This window comes from Mustelus asterias, chromosome 16 (assembly GCF_964213995.1).
Source record: "Mustelus asterias chromosome 16, sMusAst1.hap1.1, whole genome shotgun sequence".
NCBI classification, from domain to species: domain Eukaryota; kingdom Metazoa; phylum Chordata; class Chondrichthyes; order Carcharhiniformes; family Triakidae; genus Mustelus; species Mustelus asterias.
Genome location: NC_135816.1, coordinates 24,745,986 through 24,759,191, shown reverse-complemented (window position 1 = coordinate 24,759,191; position 13,206 = coordinate 24,745,986). Strand labels below are relative to the sequence as shown.

General features: G+C 39.7%; 1 protein-coding gene across 7 annotated transcripts in view; it reads right to left on the bottom strand.

Annotated features, from left to right (window-relative positions):
* Positions 1–1,800: 1,800 nt before the first annotated feature.
* aff4 (AF4/FMR2 family, member 4) overlaps positions 1,801–13,206 on the bottom strand; it is a 93,889-nt gene continuing 82,483 nt past the window's right edge. For all 7 annotated transcript variants that reach the window (XM_078230767.1, XM_078230765.1, XM_078230766.1 and 4 more), the window contains 2 exons: positions 9,636–9,859; positions 1,801–6,082 (listed from right to left, as the gene is read on the bottom strand). In XM_078230767.1, coding sequence (XP_078086893.1) covers positions 5,955–6,082; positions 9,636–9,859 — 352 coding nt within the window. In that variant the 3' untranslated portion in view covers positions 1,801–5,954. The remainder of the gene's footprint in view (positions 6,083–9,635; positions 9,860–13,206) is intronic.

Below are 13,206 nucleotides of genomic sequence, written 5' to 3'. Positions count from 1 at the left end.
GCTCCAGTGAGAACAAACCAAGTTTCTCCAATCTCTCCTCATAGCTAATGCCCTCCATACCACGCAATATCCTCGTAAATCTTTTCTGTACCCTCACCAAAGCCTCCACATCCTTCTGGTAGTGTGGCGACCTGAATTGAACACTATATTCCAAGTTAAAGTTCTATAAAGCTGCAACATGACTTGCCAATTTTTAAACTCAATGCCCCGGCCGATGAAGGCAAGCATGCTGTATGCCTTCTTGACTACCTTCTCCACCTGCATTGTCACTTTCAGTGACCTGTGTACCTGTACACCCAGATCCTTTTACCTATCAATACTCTTAAGGATTCTTCCATTTACTGTATATTTCCTATCTGTATTAGACTTTCCAAAATACATTACCTCACATTTGTTCAGGTTAAACTCCATCTGCCATCTCTCCGCCCAAGTCTCCAACTGATCTATATCCTGCTGTATCCTCCGATGGTCCTCATCGCTATCTGAAAATCTACCAACCTGACTGTCGTTCGCAAACTTACTAATCAATCCAGTTACATTTTCCTCCAAATCATTTATATATATTACAAACAGTAAAGGTCCTAGCACTGGTCTCTGAGGAACACCACTTGTCACAGCCCTCCATTCAGAAACGGACCCTTCCACTACTACCCGGTCTTCTTTGACCGAGCTAGTTTTGTATCCACCTTGCCAGCTCACCTCTGATCCCATGCGACTTCACCTTCTGCACCAGTCTGCCATGAGGGACCTTGTCAAAGGCCTTACTGAAGTCCATGTAGACAACATCCACTGCCCTACCATCAATCATCTTCATCACTTCCTCGAAAAACTCAATCAAGTTCGTGAGACACGACCTCCCCTTCACAAAACCATGTTGCCTCTCACTAATACGTCCACTTATTTCCAAGTGGGAATAAATCCTATCTCGAAGAATCCTCTCCAATAATTTCCCTACCACTGATGTAAGGCTCACCGGCCTGTAATTAACTGGATTATTCTTGCTATCCTTCTTAAACAAAGGAACAACATTGGCTATTCTCCAATCCTCTGGGACCCCCACTGTAGCCAGTGAGGATATGAATATTTCTCTCAAGGCCCCAGCAATTTCCTCCCTTCCTTCTCTCAGTATTCTGGGGTATATCCCATCAGGCCCTGGGGACTGGTCTACTTTAATGTTTCTCAAGAACCCCAATACCTCCTCCTTTTTGATCTCAACATGACTCAAACTATCTACACATCCTTTCCCAGACTCATCATCCACCAAATCCTCCTCTTTGGTGAATACTGACGCAAAGTACTCATTTATTACCTCGCCCATTTCCTCTGGCTCCACGCATAGATTCCCTCCCTTGTCCTTGAGTGGGCCAACCCTCTCCCTGGCTACCCTCTTGCTCTTTATATATATGCAAAAAGCCTTGGGATTTTCCTTAATCCTGCTGGCAAATGCTTTTTCATGACTCCTTTTAGCCCTTCTTACACCTTGCTCAAGTTTCTTTCTACTTTCCTTGTATTCCACACTTGCTTCGTGTGTTCCCAGCCTCCTAGCTTTGACAAATGCTTCCTTTCTCTTTGACTAGGCTCACAATATCTCTCGTTATCCAAGGTTCCCAAAACTTGCCATACTTATCCTTCATCCTTCAAAAGACATTTAAACATCACATTTTCTAACTCTTTAATGTGTGCGCGCGTGCATGGGTGGGAGGAGGGGAGAAGAGAGAAACATTTCAGCAATGTAGCTTGATGGGAAGACTGCAGCCTTCACATGCATGGTAGCACGGATGCAATAAAAACAAAGACTAGTCAGCATTTGAAAAGTTTATTAAAGAAAAAGCTCACTGGAAGTTCACTAAAGTTAACAATTTTGCATTATACAAAGCAGACCTACTTTCCTGACAGAATAATTAACAAGAATCTGAGTGTTTTTTTTTATACACAGTAAATACGTGAATCCCATTTTCCTTAAAAATATGCAACTTGTGGCTGAAGTTGAAAAATACAGAGCGGAGCTGCAACAATCTAGATTTGCTAGAAACCCTTTTCCATTATGATGGAAATATATAATATTCTTTACAGAAGCCCAAAGTTCAGGTTATACAATGCTTTACTTGCCATAACCACATTATTTTACAAATACTTCCCAATGCAAATGCGTCATATCTGAGACAATCTTGACCCTGCAGTACTCTTTGTAGAGTCAAAGTACTGTATACTGCAAAAGATGGCACTATGTTAGAGAGCAACCTCATCCACAGTTATAAAGCTTTTACTCACTGAGTTCACTATTCACCTCCATTTGTATAAGTCAACGTAAGCAAGTGTTATAAATCATAAGCAAACAAGTTACTTGGAACATATTTAAAAGAAAATTAGAATTAAAAATAGTCCATTTCCCATAAACTCTAAAAAGGTACATTGTGTAAGGTACATTTTGTAAGTTACATAAACTAAATTATATTAACTAATTGTATTTAGTAATACATTTATTTGATGGGGATAACACTCCATGAACTTATATTGTTCAATTAAAATACAGGCAGTTACTCTGAGGACCTCCAAAACAATGAAAAATGCTAGCATTCAAGTTACTTCATTTTTTCTTCCATTATTGGTACAGACAATTTGTTTTTAGGTGGGTTGGGGAAGAGAAGAAATATTAAACAATCTAGCAATCAACTGAACATTGTGTGAATAACTTTGCAAAGAAATAAAACGTTAATTTTCAGGAAATCCTCCAAATTAAAATCGAAAAAGCCACAGGCAAATTGAGAACAATGGTGAGGTATAAACACTGATCAGAACATGTTTAAATAATATTATAGGAACATATAAAAGTCAGCTGCATACTAAAGTGTTCATAGTTATCACTTCCCTTTAAATTTATTTAAAATGTTTTCTGTCATTTTATATCTGAATGTTCAATGTGTTTTGACGAATTGGTCTATAGCACTAGACTGGAAAGAAACAAAAAATACTCTGTAGAAGCTAAATGAGGAGAAGATAGTTTCCAGTAAATTTTGTTCATCTTTGGATTCTGAAAATGAAAGTACAAACCATAGGGAGGCATTAAATGCAAACAGCTTGTTAAAAGGTCTAGATGACCTAGACATCTACAGTAATAAATACTATAAAATATTATAAGGTCAGTTATTTCTATCAAATAAACATTTATAATTAGAAATGCACATTACATTAAAAAACTTTTGATACTTTATGCGCAGACATCGTATCAAACACAAACCTATTACACACCTTCAGTATTAACATCACATACACATAGCTCAAGACGACAACGGTAAAGATTGAAACCATTTTGGAATTCGGCTGAATGACAACGTTTGAGGATCTCTCTAGATACCACTGGACAGGAAGACTGCTAGTTAGTGGTTCAACGGGCATTCCATGTGGTTCAATACATTTAGCAGTTTCTACAGAATGGACACTGGAAAATACATTACAGATTACTTTGCAGGTATTAGTTTATAACAAGTGGCTCTCTCATTTTTGATTACACCAAGTATTATTTGTTTGACTTCTCCAAAGTTTGCCACCAACACAAAGGCATTTCGGCAGTAACAGATGTGAGGAAAAGTATGGTTGCTGAGCTGTTCCATCCAGCTCCATTATGAAACTCTTAAGAATATGAACGGTTGCCATTTTAAGTTTTAAAAAATATATTCCTGTCTATTCCCAATGTTAAAAAATTCCCTGTTCTTAATTCATGGTGCTGCAGAGGCCGATTGTTACATCGGGCATACCTTACACAATCAGGCTGGTCCTTCCACATCAAGCATATTGGAAACATTCAACAATAAGAAGTTTTTCTGGGAAAAGGGAAAGTAAGCCTCCGCAATTCATTCACATTCTATCACATCCACGTACTCGCAATACTGATGTCACTTCAAAGTAGATTGGTGGATTTTCTGCAGGAAATCCATTTTGCAATATTTAAAAGCAGCTAAACAGAAAACATCTTTAGAATGTGCCTCCCAAAATAAAAAATAAATATATAAATAAGATGGCCTGATTTAGATTAATAACCCACCCAAATAAATTTCCTTTGTGTTTTAAACTACTTATACATTTGCTGATTGTGGTCTAATCATCATAAAGCTAGAATATGGCAAGTATACAATTTCCTGTTTTTAAAACTTGGCAGAATAGTTTTAAAACAAAAACTTTCAACATGGTAAATATTTCTAGACCAAAGTTAATTAGATTTAAAACAAAGTTACAGTAAAATAGACTATTTTAGGCTGCTATATTTCTCCAGTTCATCTGGCTGCAGATTACAAGAATGCTTGCACTCTGCACCCCCACCCACCCCCTCCAAATATTTTGTTTAGTCGCAGAAATTATTTCCCACACTAGTGTAATCATTTTAGAGTGACATAGATATCTGGCAGTTGTAGACACAAACTATACCAACATTCAACAGCACAACATGACCCGAGATGGGGAAGACAACTCGAATTAGCTTTCTTCAAAATTACATCATTACACAGCCTTAATGCTTGATGTAGCACCTTGTAAACTACTGTAAATATAAAACAAACCAGGGGAGAAATACAAGAGATGTATAAGGCACACCCAGTATGTTTGATGTGGCAGATTCAAACTCCCAAAGAGCATGGAACAAAAACATGGAAAATGCAAACTTGGTTATACTGCTTCAGTTTTAAAGAAATGCATTTATGTTAATCAATGATATTTAAAGCAGTGGTGTAAGTCTGATGCATAATTATTGTTGCATTGGTAATCCGAGTCCCCAGATCTTAGATTTAATACATAGAAACTCGATCAATTATTTATATTTATAAGTACTTTTTAAGCTGTGGCACATCCCACTCTTACTTTAAAAAAAACATTCAGTTAAACGAGAAGCATTTCCGACAAACACAGTATTCACTGTAAAGGATGTCAGTTCATATCTGGTACTGTCCAGCTGTGCATTTCTCAATGCTAACTCCTGTCTATGTACACTGTAGGTTTGGATAAGATGCTTACCTAGTGAAGCAGACCAGCAGATACTTGGAAGTTAGGGCAAGCTGTGTTGGTGATGCAAGCAGCTGCTACTCATTTGTCCAGCATCTCAGATAGGTTACTATAACCATATGAATGTTGTACATCTCCTGTACAAGGGTGCATGCATTCTGTACAAATGTTACACTAAACCATTTCAGACAATTCACTTATCCAGTACGCAACATTCAAAAATGAATGCAGTAAGGTACCCACATTACAATGTCTTAAAATGGTCAACTGGCAATAAATCCGTTCATAATTATATCGACTGTGCTAGAAAGTCAATGCTGTTCACAAAGAACTGTATACCACAGTTACAGCACAGCACATTTTTCTACTTTCGTGGATTAACTAAATTTCCCAAGTAGGTCACAGCACCTAACCTGGAAACAAAGTCTGGCCTTGAACATACTATCGCCTCTCGCAATTGAGTTCTTAATATACCCTGTGATAATTTCTGATTCAGCTCAGAAACTGAACAGTATTCAAAAGGTAGACAAACTCAGTTATTCTTACAGTTGTTATGTCTGTGGAACTATTAAATAGAACACAAAATAAAACACAAAAGCACGCATTGGAGATTCCATGTAAGATGACTTGGTTTTCTTAGCTCTGGTTGCTTGATTAGTGTAATGTAAAAGTTGCTAGTCACAGTGTTTACATGATTGCAAACAGAAAAAAATGATCCTTCATAATTGGGAAAAGCTTCTGAAGCTCTTGCTAAGATATTTGTGAAGAAATGTCATATAAGCGTTAAAATAGTTATATGTACTGGGTTCAAAAATAGTTTAATCAGCGTGTAACTCGTCATAATTTTTGTTCTGTAAAAGGTCAGGAGCCTATTTACAATTAGAAAAGTGGAAACAGCGACGTGAAAAGATAAAGTAAGTAAACAACAGATTTTTCAGGTCTTCTGTCCACCTTTTCCAAGCTCATGGTAACAGGTTAGCATCCAGTCGGAGCCAATGTAAACCCTGACGAGTGTAGCGTACAAGATCAGTCATACTGCTACTGCTGAACACCAAAGGATGCATCACTTTATCCAGCTCCACAAAAAAGTCTGTAAGCAAGAAAACAATTTTTCAATAATTTCATTAACATTATTAGCGATAACAATTATTGAAACTTCTAAGTATTTACCTGAAAAAGAGCAAGATAATTTAAAAAACAATAATCCAAGTATTTATTTGTGCAATAGTACAAATGTACTATTCAACTTATTTTCCCATTGGTACATGTGGTATTAATTATCACAAAAAGGAAAAAAATAAGAGCAGAGGAGGTCATTCACCCCCTCCAGCCAAAGCATAAAATCACGATCAATAAGATCAGGGCTCATCGTCTAACTCAGCTACACTTTCCGGCATTATTCCCATAGTATACAAGGACCCATCAATCTCTGATTTGAATGGACTCAATGACTGAGCATTCACAGCTCGCTGAAGTCAAGAATTCTGAAAGTTCACAATCCTTTGAGTGAAGGAATTTCTTCTCATTTGGCCAATCCTTTATTCGGAGACTGTGACCCAGTTCTAGACTCCCCAGCTAGGGAAACATCCTCCCAACATCTAACCCATCAAGCTCATGAAAAATTTAATGTTATAATGGGATCATCTCTCATTCTTTTAAACTGTAGGAAATACAGGTCTGGTGGACTTGATTTCTCCTCATAGGCCAAACCCTGCATTTTCCAGGAATAAGTTTAGCAATCCAAAGGCAGTGCTTTCCAAACTTTTCCCCAAAGTGACCCCATTGAGACTTGAAAATTTCATGATAGGACCTAGAGCAAGTAGGGGTAAAATTTGAGTGAAGGGGGAGAGAGATATTTGTGACAGCCAAAGGGAGGTGGGGAGGGAGAGATGATGTGAGAGTCAAGTATTTAAACTGCAGGGTTTTTAAAGAAAAACACACTATTTTACAAGCTTTTGTGTAGCAGGAATCTGTTAGGCTACACCCATCAGTAGAAATAGTGCAAACATATAAGGGGGCCTCGTAGGAATTAGCACTCAGTCCGAGCTTCACGGCAGCCATTGCTGTGCCAGAGCTCACAACTGCAAAAGCTAGTCCTGTGATTTCCCTTTCATCTGTAAGTGACTTTGCCCAATCATATTATGATTTTCTAAGTGCTCTGATGCCACTTTCTTAATATTGGATTTCAGCAATTTGCTAATAGTACATGCAAACAGGCTTGTAGTTCCGTGTTCTCTCTCGCTGCCTTCTTGAATAGTAGGGGTTCACTGTTTACCTTTCAATTTACAGTACAATTTCTAGAATCTAGGAAATTTTGAAAGATAAAATATATCTGCTATCTCTGTTAACTACTTCATTTAAAACTCTAGGGTTTAAACCATTAGGCCGATGGGATTTGTCATCTTTTAGTCCCAGTATTCCATAGTAGACAAGGCATCCACAATTATACTCCTACGCCAATTAAGTTGTTAAGACAAATCATTTAAATTCCATTTTTAACAAATTTGAGCTAAATAAAAGGCTTGGGACTGTGCACTGGACAAATATGGTTTTAGAGCAAGCTCGACAGTGACAGCTGTTAAGACGTACTTTAATTTTACATTTAATTCTGTCGCGCCCATTACAGGAATGTCATATTAGGAACTTGCAATCAATATTTTTAAAAGTTGGATCCAACCAAGCTGGTGTCGCAAATCATATGACTTCTGACACATGGACTACAGACAGCATCAAGTTTCTACCTGAATTTCCAGCAAAATAGGGACCTCTCAGCCACCTGTGGAATTCACATATCTCATTGCTTAAGGATGGGCTAACACAAAAAACTTACGGAATTTCCAGACTACCTGTTTTCATGTTTTATATTGGACAAAAGGGAAGATTGAAACTCAATTTGTGGCAGATGGAAGTGAATGGCGAGCATCAATTTTACAGCAAGACTACCAGTGCGGAAGTGCACATTTTTGTTAAATCATGTTGCACCGGGAGATTGCAGTCTGTGGAAACCTTACACCATGGAGGAGAGTAGACTCAAATAATAGCAACATCAGGATTTCCATGCTATTTTCTTGATATTAGTCAATTTCTGCAGAGTAATAGATGTAAATGCTGGAAATTTCACTGTCATCAGCACCACAAAATCTGGTTCATGACATCCAGAAATCATCTCCACTCACATATATCACAAGATAATGATTAGAAATTGTAATCTCTTTCCTACCCAGGGACATAAAGCAATCACTATTTTGAGATCAGTTAAATCGAGCACTTCAGGTTCCAACTAACTCTGCCTCTTAACCAAGTCTCTCGACTCATCCGTGGCCTCTGATTTGTCCAACATCCAGCCTTGATGAGCAGAAATTTCCAAATGAATATTGGGGAAACAGAAGGTCCCTGCCAGAAATCTCATCATCAATTCCATCCACCCCCCCTCTGAGATTGTGCAGACCTTTTACAACCGCAATGTTTCATTTAACCCCAAGATGAGCTTCAAACACATATCTACTTCATCACCAAGACTGCCTTCTTCCACCCCAGTAATATCACCCATCTCCACCCCCTGCCTCAGCTCAACTTCTGCTGAAAACCTCACTCATGCCTTTGCTCGCTCTATACTTGTCCAATGCTCATTTGGCCAGCTTCCCATTTTGCACTGTCCACAATAAGCTTAAACTCATCAAAAACACCGCTGCCTGTATTTTAACTCTCACTACATAAAGCCCCATTCACACATCACAACTATGCTACTGTCCTATATTGGCCCCTGCTCTGGTGAAGTCGTGGTCTTAAAATTTTGATCTTCATTTTCAAATCCCTCCATGGTGTTGGCTCTCTTCTATCTCTGTAACCTCCAAGAATCCTACAAGATATCTGCACTCCTCCTTCAACTAGCTGCCTTAGCCTTAGGCTCTGGAATTTCCTCCTTACCTCCCTCTCTCCACTCCTTATGGCCCATAAAATCTACCTCTTTGACCAAGGTTTCGTTCACCTCTCCTAATTATCGAGGGCGGCACGGTAGCACAGTGGTTAGCACTGCTGCTTCACAGCTCCAGGGTCCCAGGTTCGATTCCTGGCTCGGGTCACTGTCTGTGTGGAGTTTGCACATTCTCCTCGTGTCTGCGTGGGTTTCCTCCGGGTACTCCGGTTTCCTCCCACAGTCCAAAGATGTGCGGGTTAGGTTGATTGGCCAGGTTAAAAATTGCCCCTTAGAGTCCTGAGATGTGTAGGTTAGAGGGATTAGCGGGTAAATATGTGGGGGTAGGGCCTGGGTGGGATTGTGGTTGGTGCAGACTCGATGGGCCGAATGGCCTCCTTCTGCACTGTAGGGTTTCTATCATTTCTTCTTATCTGGCTCAGTATCAACATTTATTAGGTTTCGCCTTTACAGCAAATCGCACTGCAGAATCTAAAAAACGATCTCAGGCTATTTTCCCTTTCTGATGGTACTATATTTACACGTTAATAATATGTAAGCGCTGGGCTTTTAATTGAGGGAGTGGTCAACATATCTGCTGATGCCAAGCTGATAATTCAAGTTGCTAGAGTTCTACATTGTATGCCTGTTAAACACAGGCACCACTAATATAATGCACTCTTACTAACATACCAGGTATACTATAAAATAAAAGCCATTCATAACCTACCTTTGTTTTCTTTTCCCAACTGGTCAGCTTGGTCCCACACTTCCGTGGCATACAGGAAATTGGATGTGACTTGAACGTAACTAGCTGCCATCTGATGGATTCTCTGTGGTATTGTGACTGAGGCAGAAGAACTACTGGAGGAAGTATTACTTCCAGAGGAATAACTCCCAGTATTACCTGGAGAAAGTTTGGGAGAGACTGGAGATGGCGTACCTGCAGCTTTGCTAAGTAAAGAGGGAAAAAGAAGTTTTAAAAAAAACTTTAAGCACCTTCAAAAATGGTAAAATACGACAGCAAACTTTCAGACAACCACTTAAGTAATTCTGGTTTTTCTAGTTCTTTCCTTCCTCATCCTCTTGAACATAAAGGTTTATTTTGTAGAAAAATTCTATAGGTATCAGCTTCTCTGTGACTCCTCATCCAAGTGGCATAAGAGAATCAGAAATTAAGTACCAGCAACTTATTTGACAAGTACCACCATAATCTCAAGTGGGGCACATAATGGCAGAGAAGGCACTGATGCTTAGAAATGATTACACTTGGAGTTGACTGATACAGAAGGCTTCTTCGGCTTTTCCAGTACTTACCCCTTAAATAATTTTTCTATCTTTTCAGCATTGTTGTTCAGTAGTTTTATTACGAATAAAAAAAAAGAGGCATTTTTCTAGAGAAAGCTTCTGACCTATTTCCCAAAGTCCTGTGGTGAGAACCTCCATCAGGGCGAAGTCATATCAGATCGTATGTGGCTTGAAGCCACAGAGCTTAAACTCAACATTGGGCACAGTTTAAAAAGGCTTAGAGCTTCTTACAACTTAAAATGTATTTAAATGATTGTGATGGTTAAAATGCAATTGTCAAGAATGGATAACCATAGCAAAAACATAATCACAACATAAAATTCTTTGCAGTACATGAATTGTTAAATTAAGCATGGTCTCAGAAAAGTTTTGTTTTCATATGCAAGGCAATCAAACTTTTTTTTTAAGAGCTTGTGTTGCTTTTTAATTATTTAGTCAGAATGAAAGCGTTCCAGAATGGTGGTGAATTCAGAAGCTAGTTATGTGATATGCCTTGCAGCCCTCTTGCACACCAGCAGTCAAATCAATTAAGAGGAGGAAGTGACGTAACTGGCAATTCAGAGGCCGAGGCTAATGCTCTGGGGGGGGGCCTCTGTTCAAATCCTACCAAGACAACTAGTGGAATTTAAATTCAATGAATAAATCTGGAACTTAAAGCTAATTAAACCACTGCTGACTGGTAAAAAAAAATCTGGTTCAGTAATGTTGTTTAGGCAAGGAAATCGGCTATTCTTACCTGACCCAGCCTACATGCAATTCCAAACCCGCAGCAACTTGGCTGCCTCTTAACTGCCCTCTGAAATGGCCCAGCAAGCCACTTGGTTGTATCAAATCATTATAGAAAAATTAATACGGAATAAATCTGGATGGACCATTCAGCATTGACCTGTGCACTAGAAATACAAATGGCACAGTGTGCCAAAATTGGAAGACCTGTTCCATAAATTAGTCAAGCAATAGCCTGATGCTATAAGTATTGATTCCATGAATATGACTCTGTCTCAGACACCACTGAGGCGGCAACATAGTGGCATATAGTCAGGAGGAAATTGCTCTGGGAGCCCTCACGTTGGCTTCGGACCCCATGAATATCATGGAATCAGGTAGAGGAAACCTCCTGCTGATTACCACCAACCAACACTCCGCTCAGCTGATAAATCAGTACTGCTCCATGTTGAACATCAATTGGAAGTAGTATTGAGGATGGCAAGGGCACAGAATATATTCTGGGTGGGGAAACTTAAATGTCCACCACCAAGAGTAGCTCAGTAGCACCACTACTGGCCGCATCCTAAAGGGTACAGCTGCTAGACTGGGTCTGAGGCAGGTAGTGTGGGAACCAACAAGGTGAAAAACTTACTTGACTTTGACCGTACCAATTTGCCTGCCACAGGTGCATCTGTCTATGACAGTATTAGTACAAGTGACCGCTGCACAGTCCTTATGGAGACAAAGTCCCATCTTCACTTTGAGGATACCCTCCATCGTGCTGCGTGGCACTACATCCGTGCTCAGTGGGATAGATTTCAGACAGATCTAAACTCAAAACTGGGCAATCCACACGGTGCTGTGCAGCATCATTGCAGCAGCATCATATTCAACCACAATCTATAACCTCACGGCCCACATATCTCCCACTCTACCATTACCATCAAGCCAGACGATCAACCCTGCTTCAATGGGTGGAAAAGGACAAGCAAGGAGCAGCACCAGGTGAACCTAAAATGAGATGTGAACCGTGTGAAGCCAAAACACAGGACTACTTGCATGCCAAACAATGGAAGCAACATGTGATAGATGGAGCAAAGCGATCCCAAAAACCAAAGGATCAGATCTAAGTTCCACAGTCCTGCAACATCCAGTCTTGAATGGTGATGGACAATTCAACAACTGGAGCAGAAGGCTCCACAAATATACACATCTTCAATGATGGGGAAGCCCAGCACATCAATACAAAACACAAGGTTGAAGCATTCACAACTACCTTCAGCCAAAGGTGCCGAGTGGATGATCCATCGGGGCTTCCTCCTGAGGTTCCCAACATCAGATACTAATCTTCCATCAATTTGATTCACTCCATGTGATATCAAGAAATAGTGAAGGCACTGAATACTGCAAAGGGTCCTGACAACAGCATTGATTACCATCACTGAATCCCCCACTGGCACCTTGGGGATTACCATAGAACAGAATCTGAACTGAACCAGCCATATAAATATTATGGCTACAAAAACAGGTCAAAGACTGAAAATTCTGTAGTACATAACGCACTCTTGATTCCCCAAAGCCTGTCCACAAGTCAGGGGTGTGATAGAATACTTCTCCACTTGCCCGAATGAGTGCAGCTCCAAAAACACTTAAAAGCTTGACACCAGCCTGGACAACTTGATTAGCATTCCACTCACCACCTTAAACATTCGCTTCCTCCTCAAGCAACACACAGTGGCAGCAGTGTGCACTCTCTACAAGATGCACTATAGCATCTTCCAAACCCGTGACTTCTACCACCTAGAAGGACAAGGGCAACAGATGCATGGGGCCATCAAGTTCCCCTCCAGCCACACACGATCGAGACTTGGAACTAACTATAATCACGGCGCTTTCACTGTCGCTGGGTCAAAATCCTGGAACTGCCTTCCTAACAGGACTCGATTGTACCTACACCATGTGGACTGCAGAGATTCAAGAAGGTGGCTCACCACCACCTTCTCAAGGGCAATGAATGCTGTCCTAGCCAGCATTGCCCACATTCCATAAAAGAATAAATAATTTAAAAATCAAGTATTTAAAATAGCTTAGTGGCTATCATAATAATGAGGAATTTAAAGAGTGAAGATAAATATTTATTTTGAAGGAAATTGTTTCATGGCAGTGATTGGAAAATGCTGCATTTATAATTTTTTCATGAACACCCCCAGACCCCTTTGCTCTTCTCCCGATTTGCTTTCCTATTTTTTCTTACAAAAATGTATCACTACAAATTAAACCCAAAA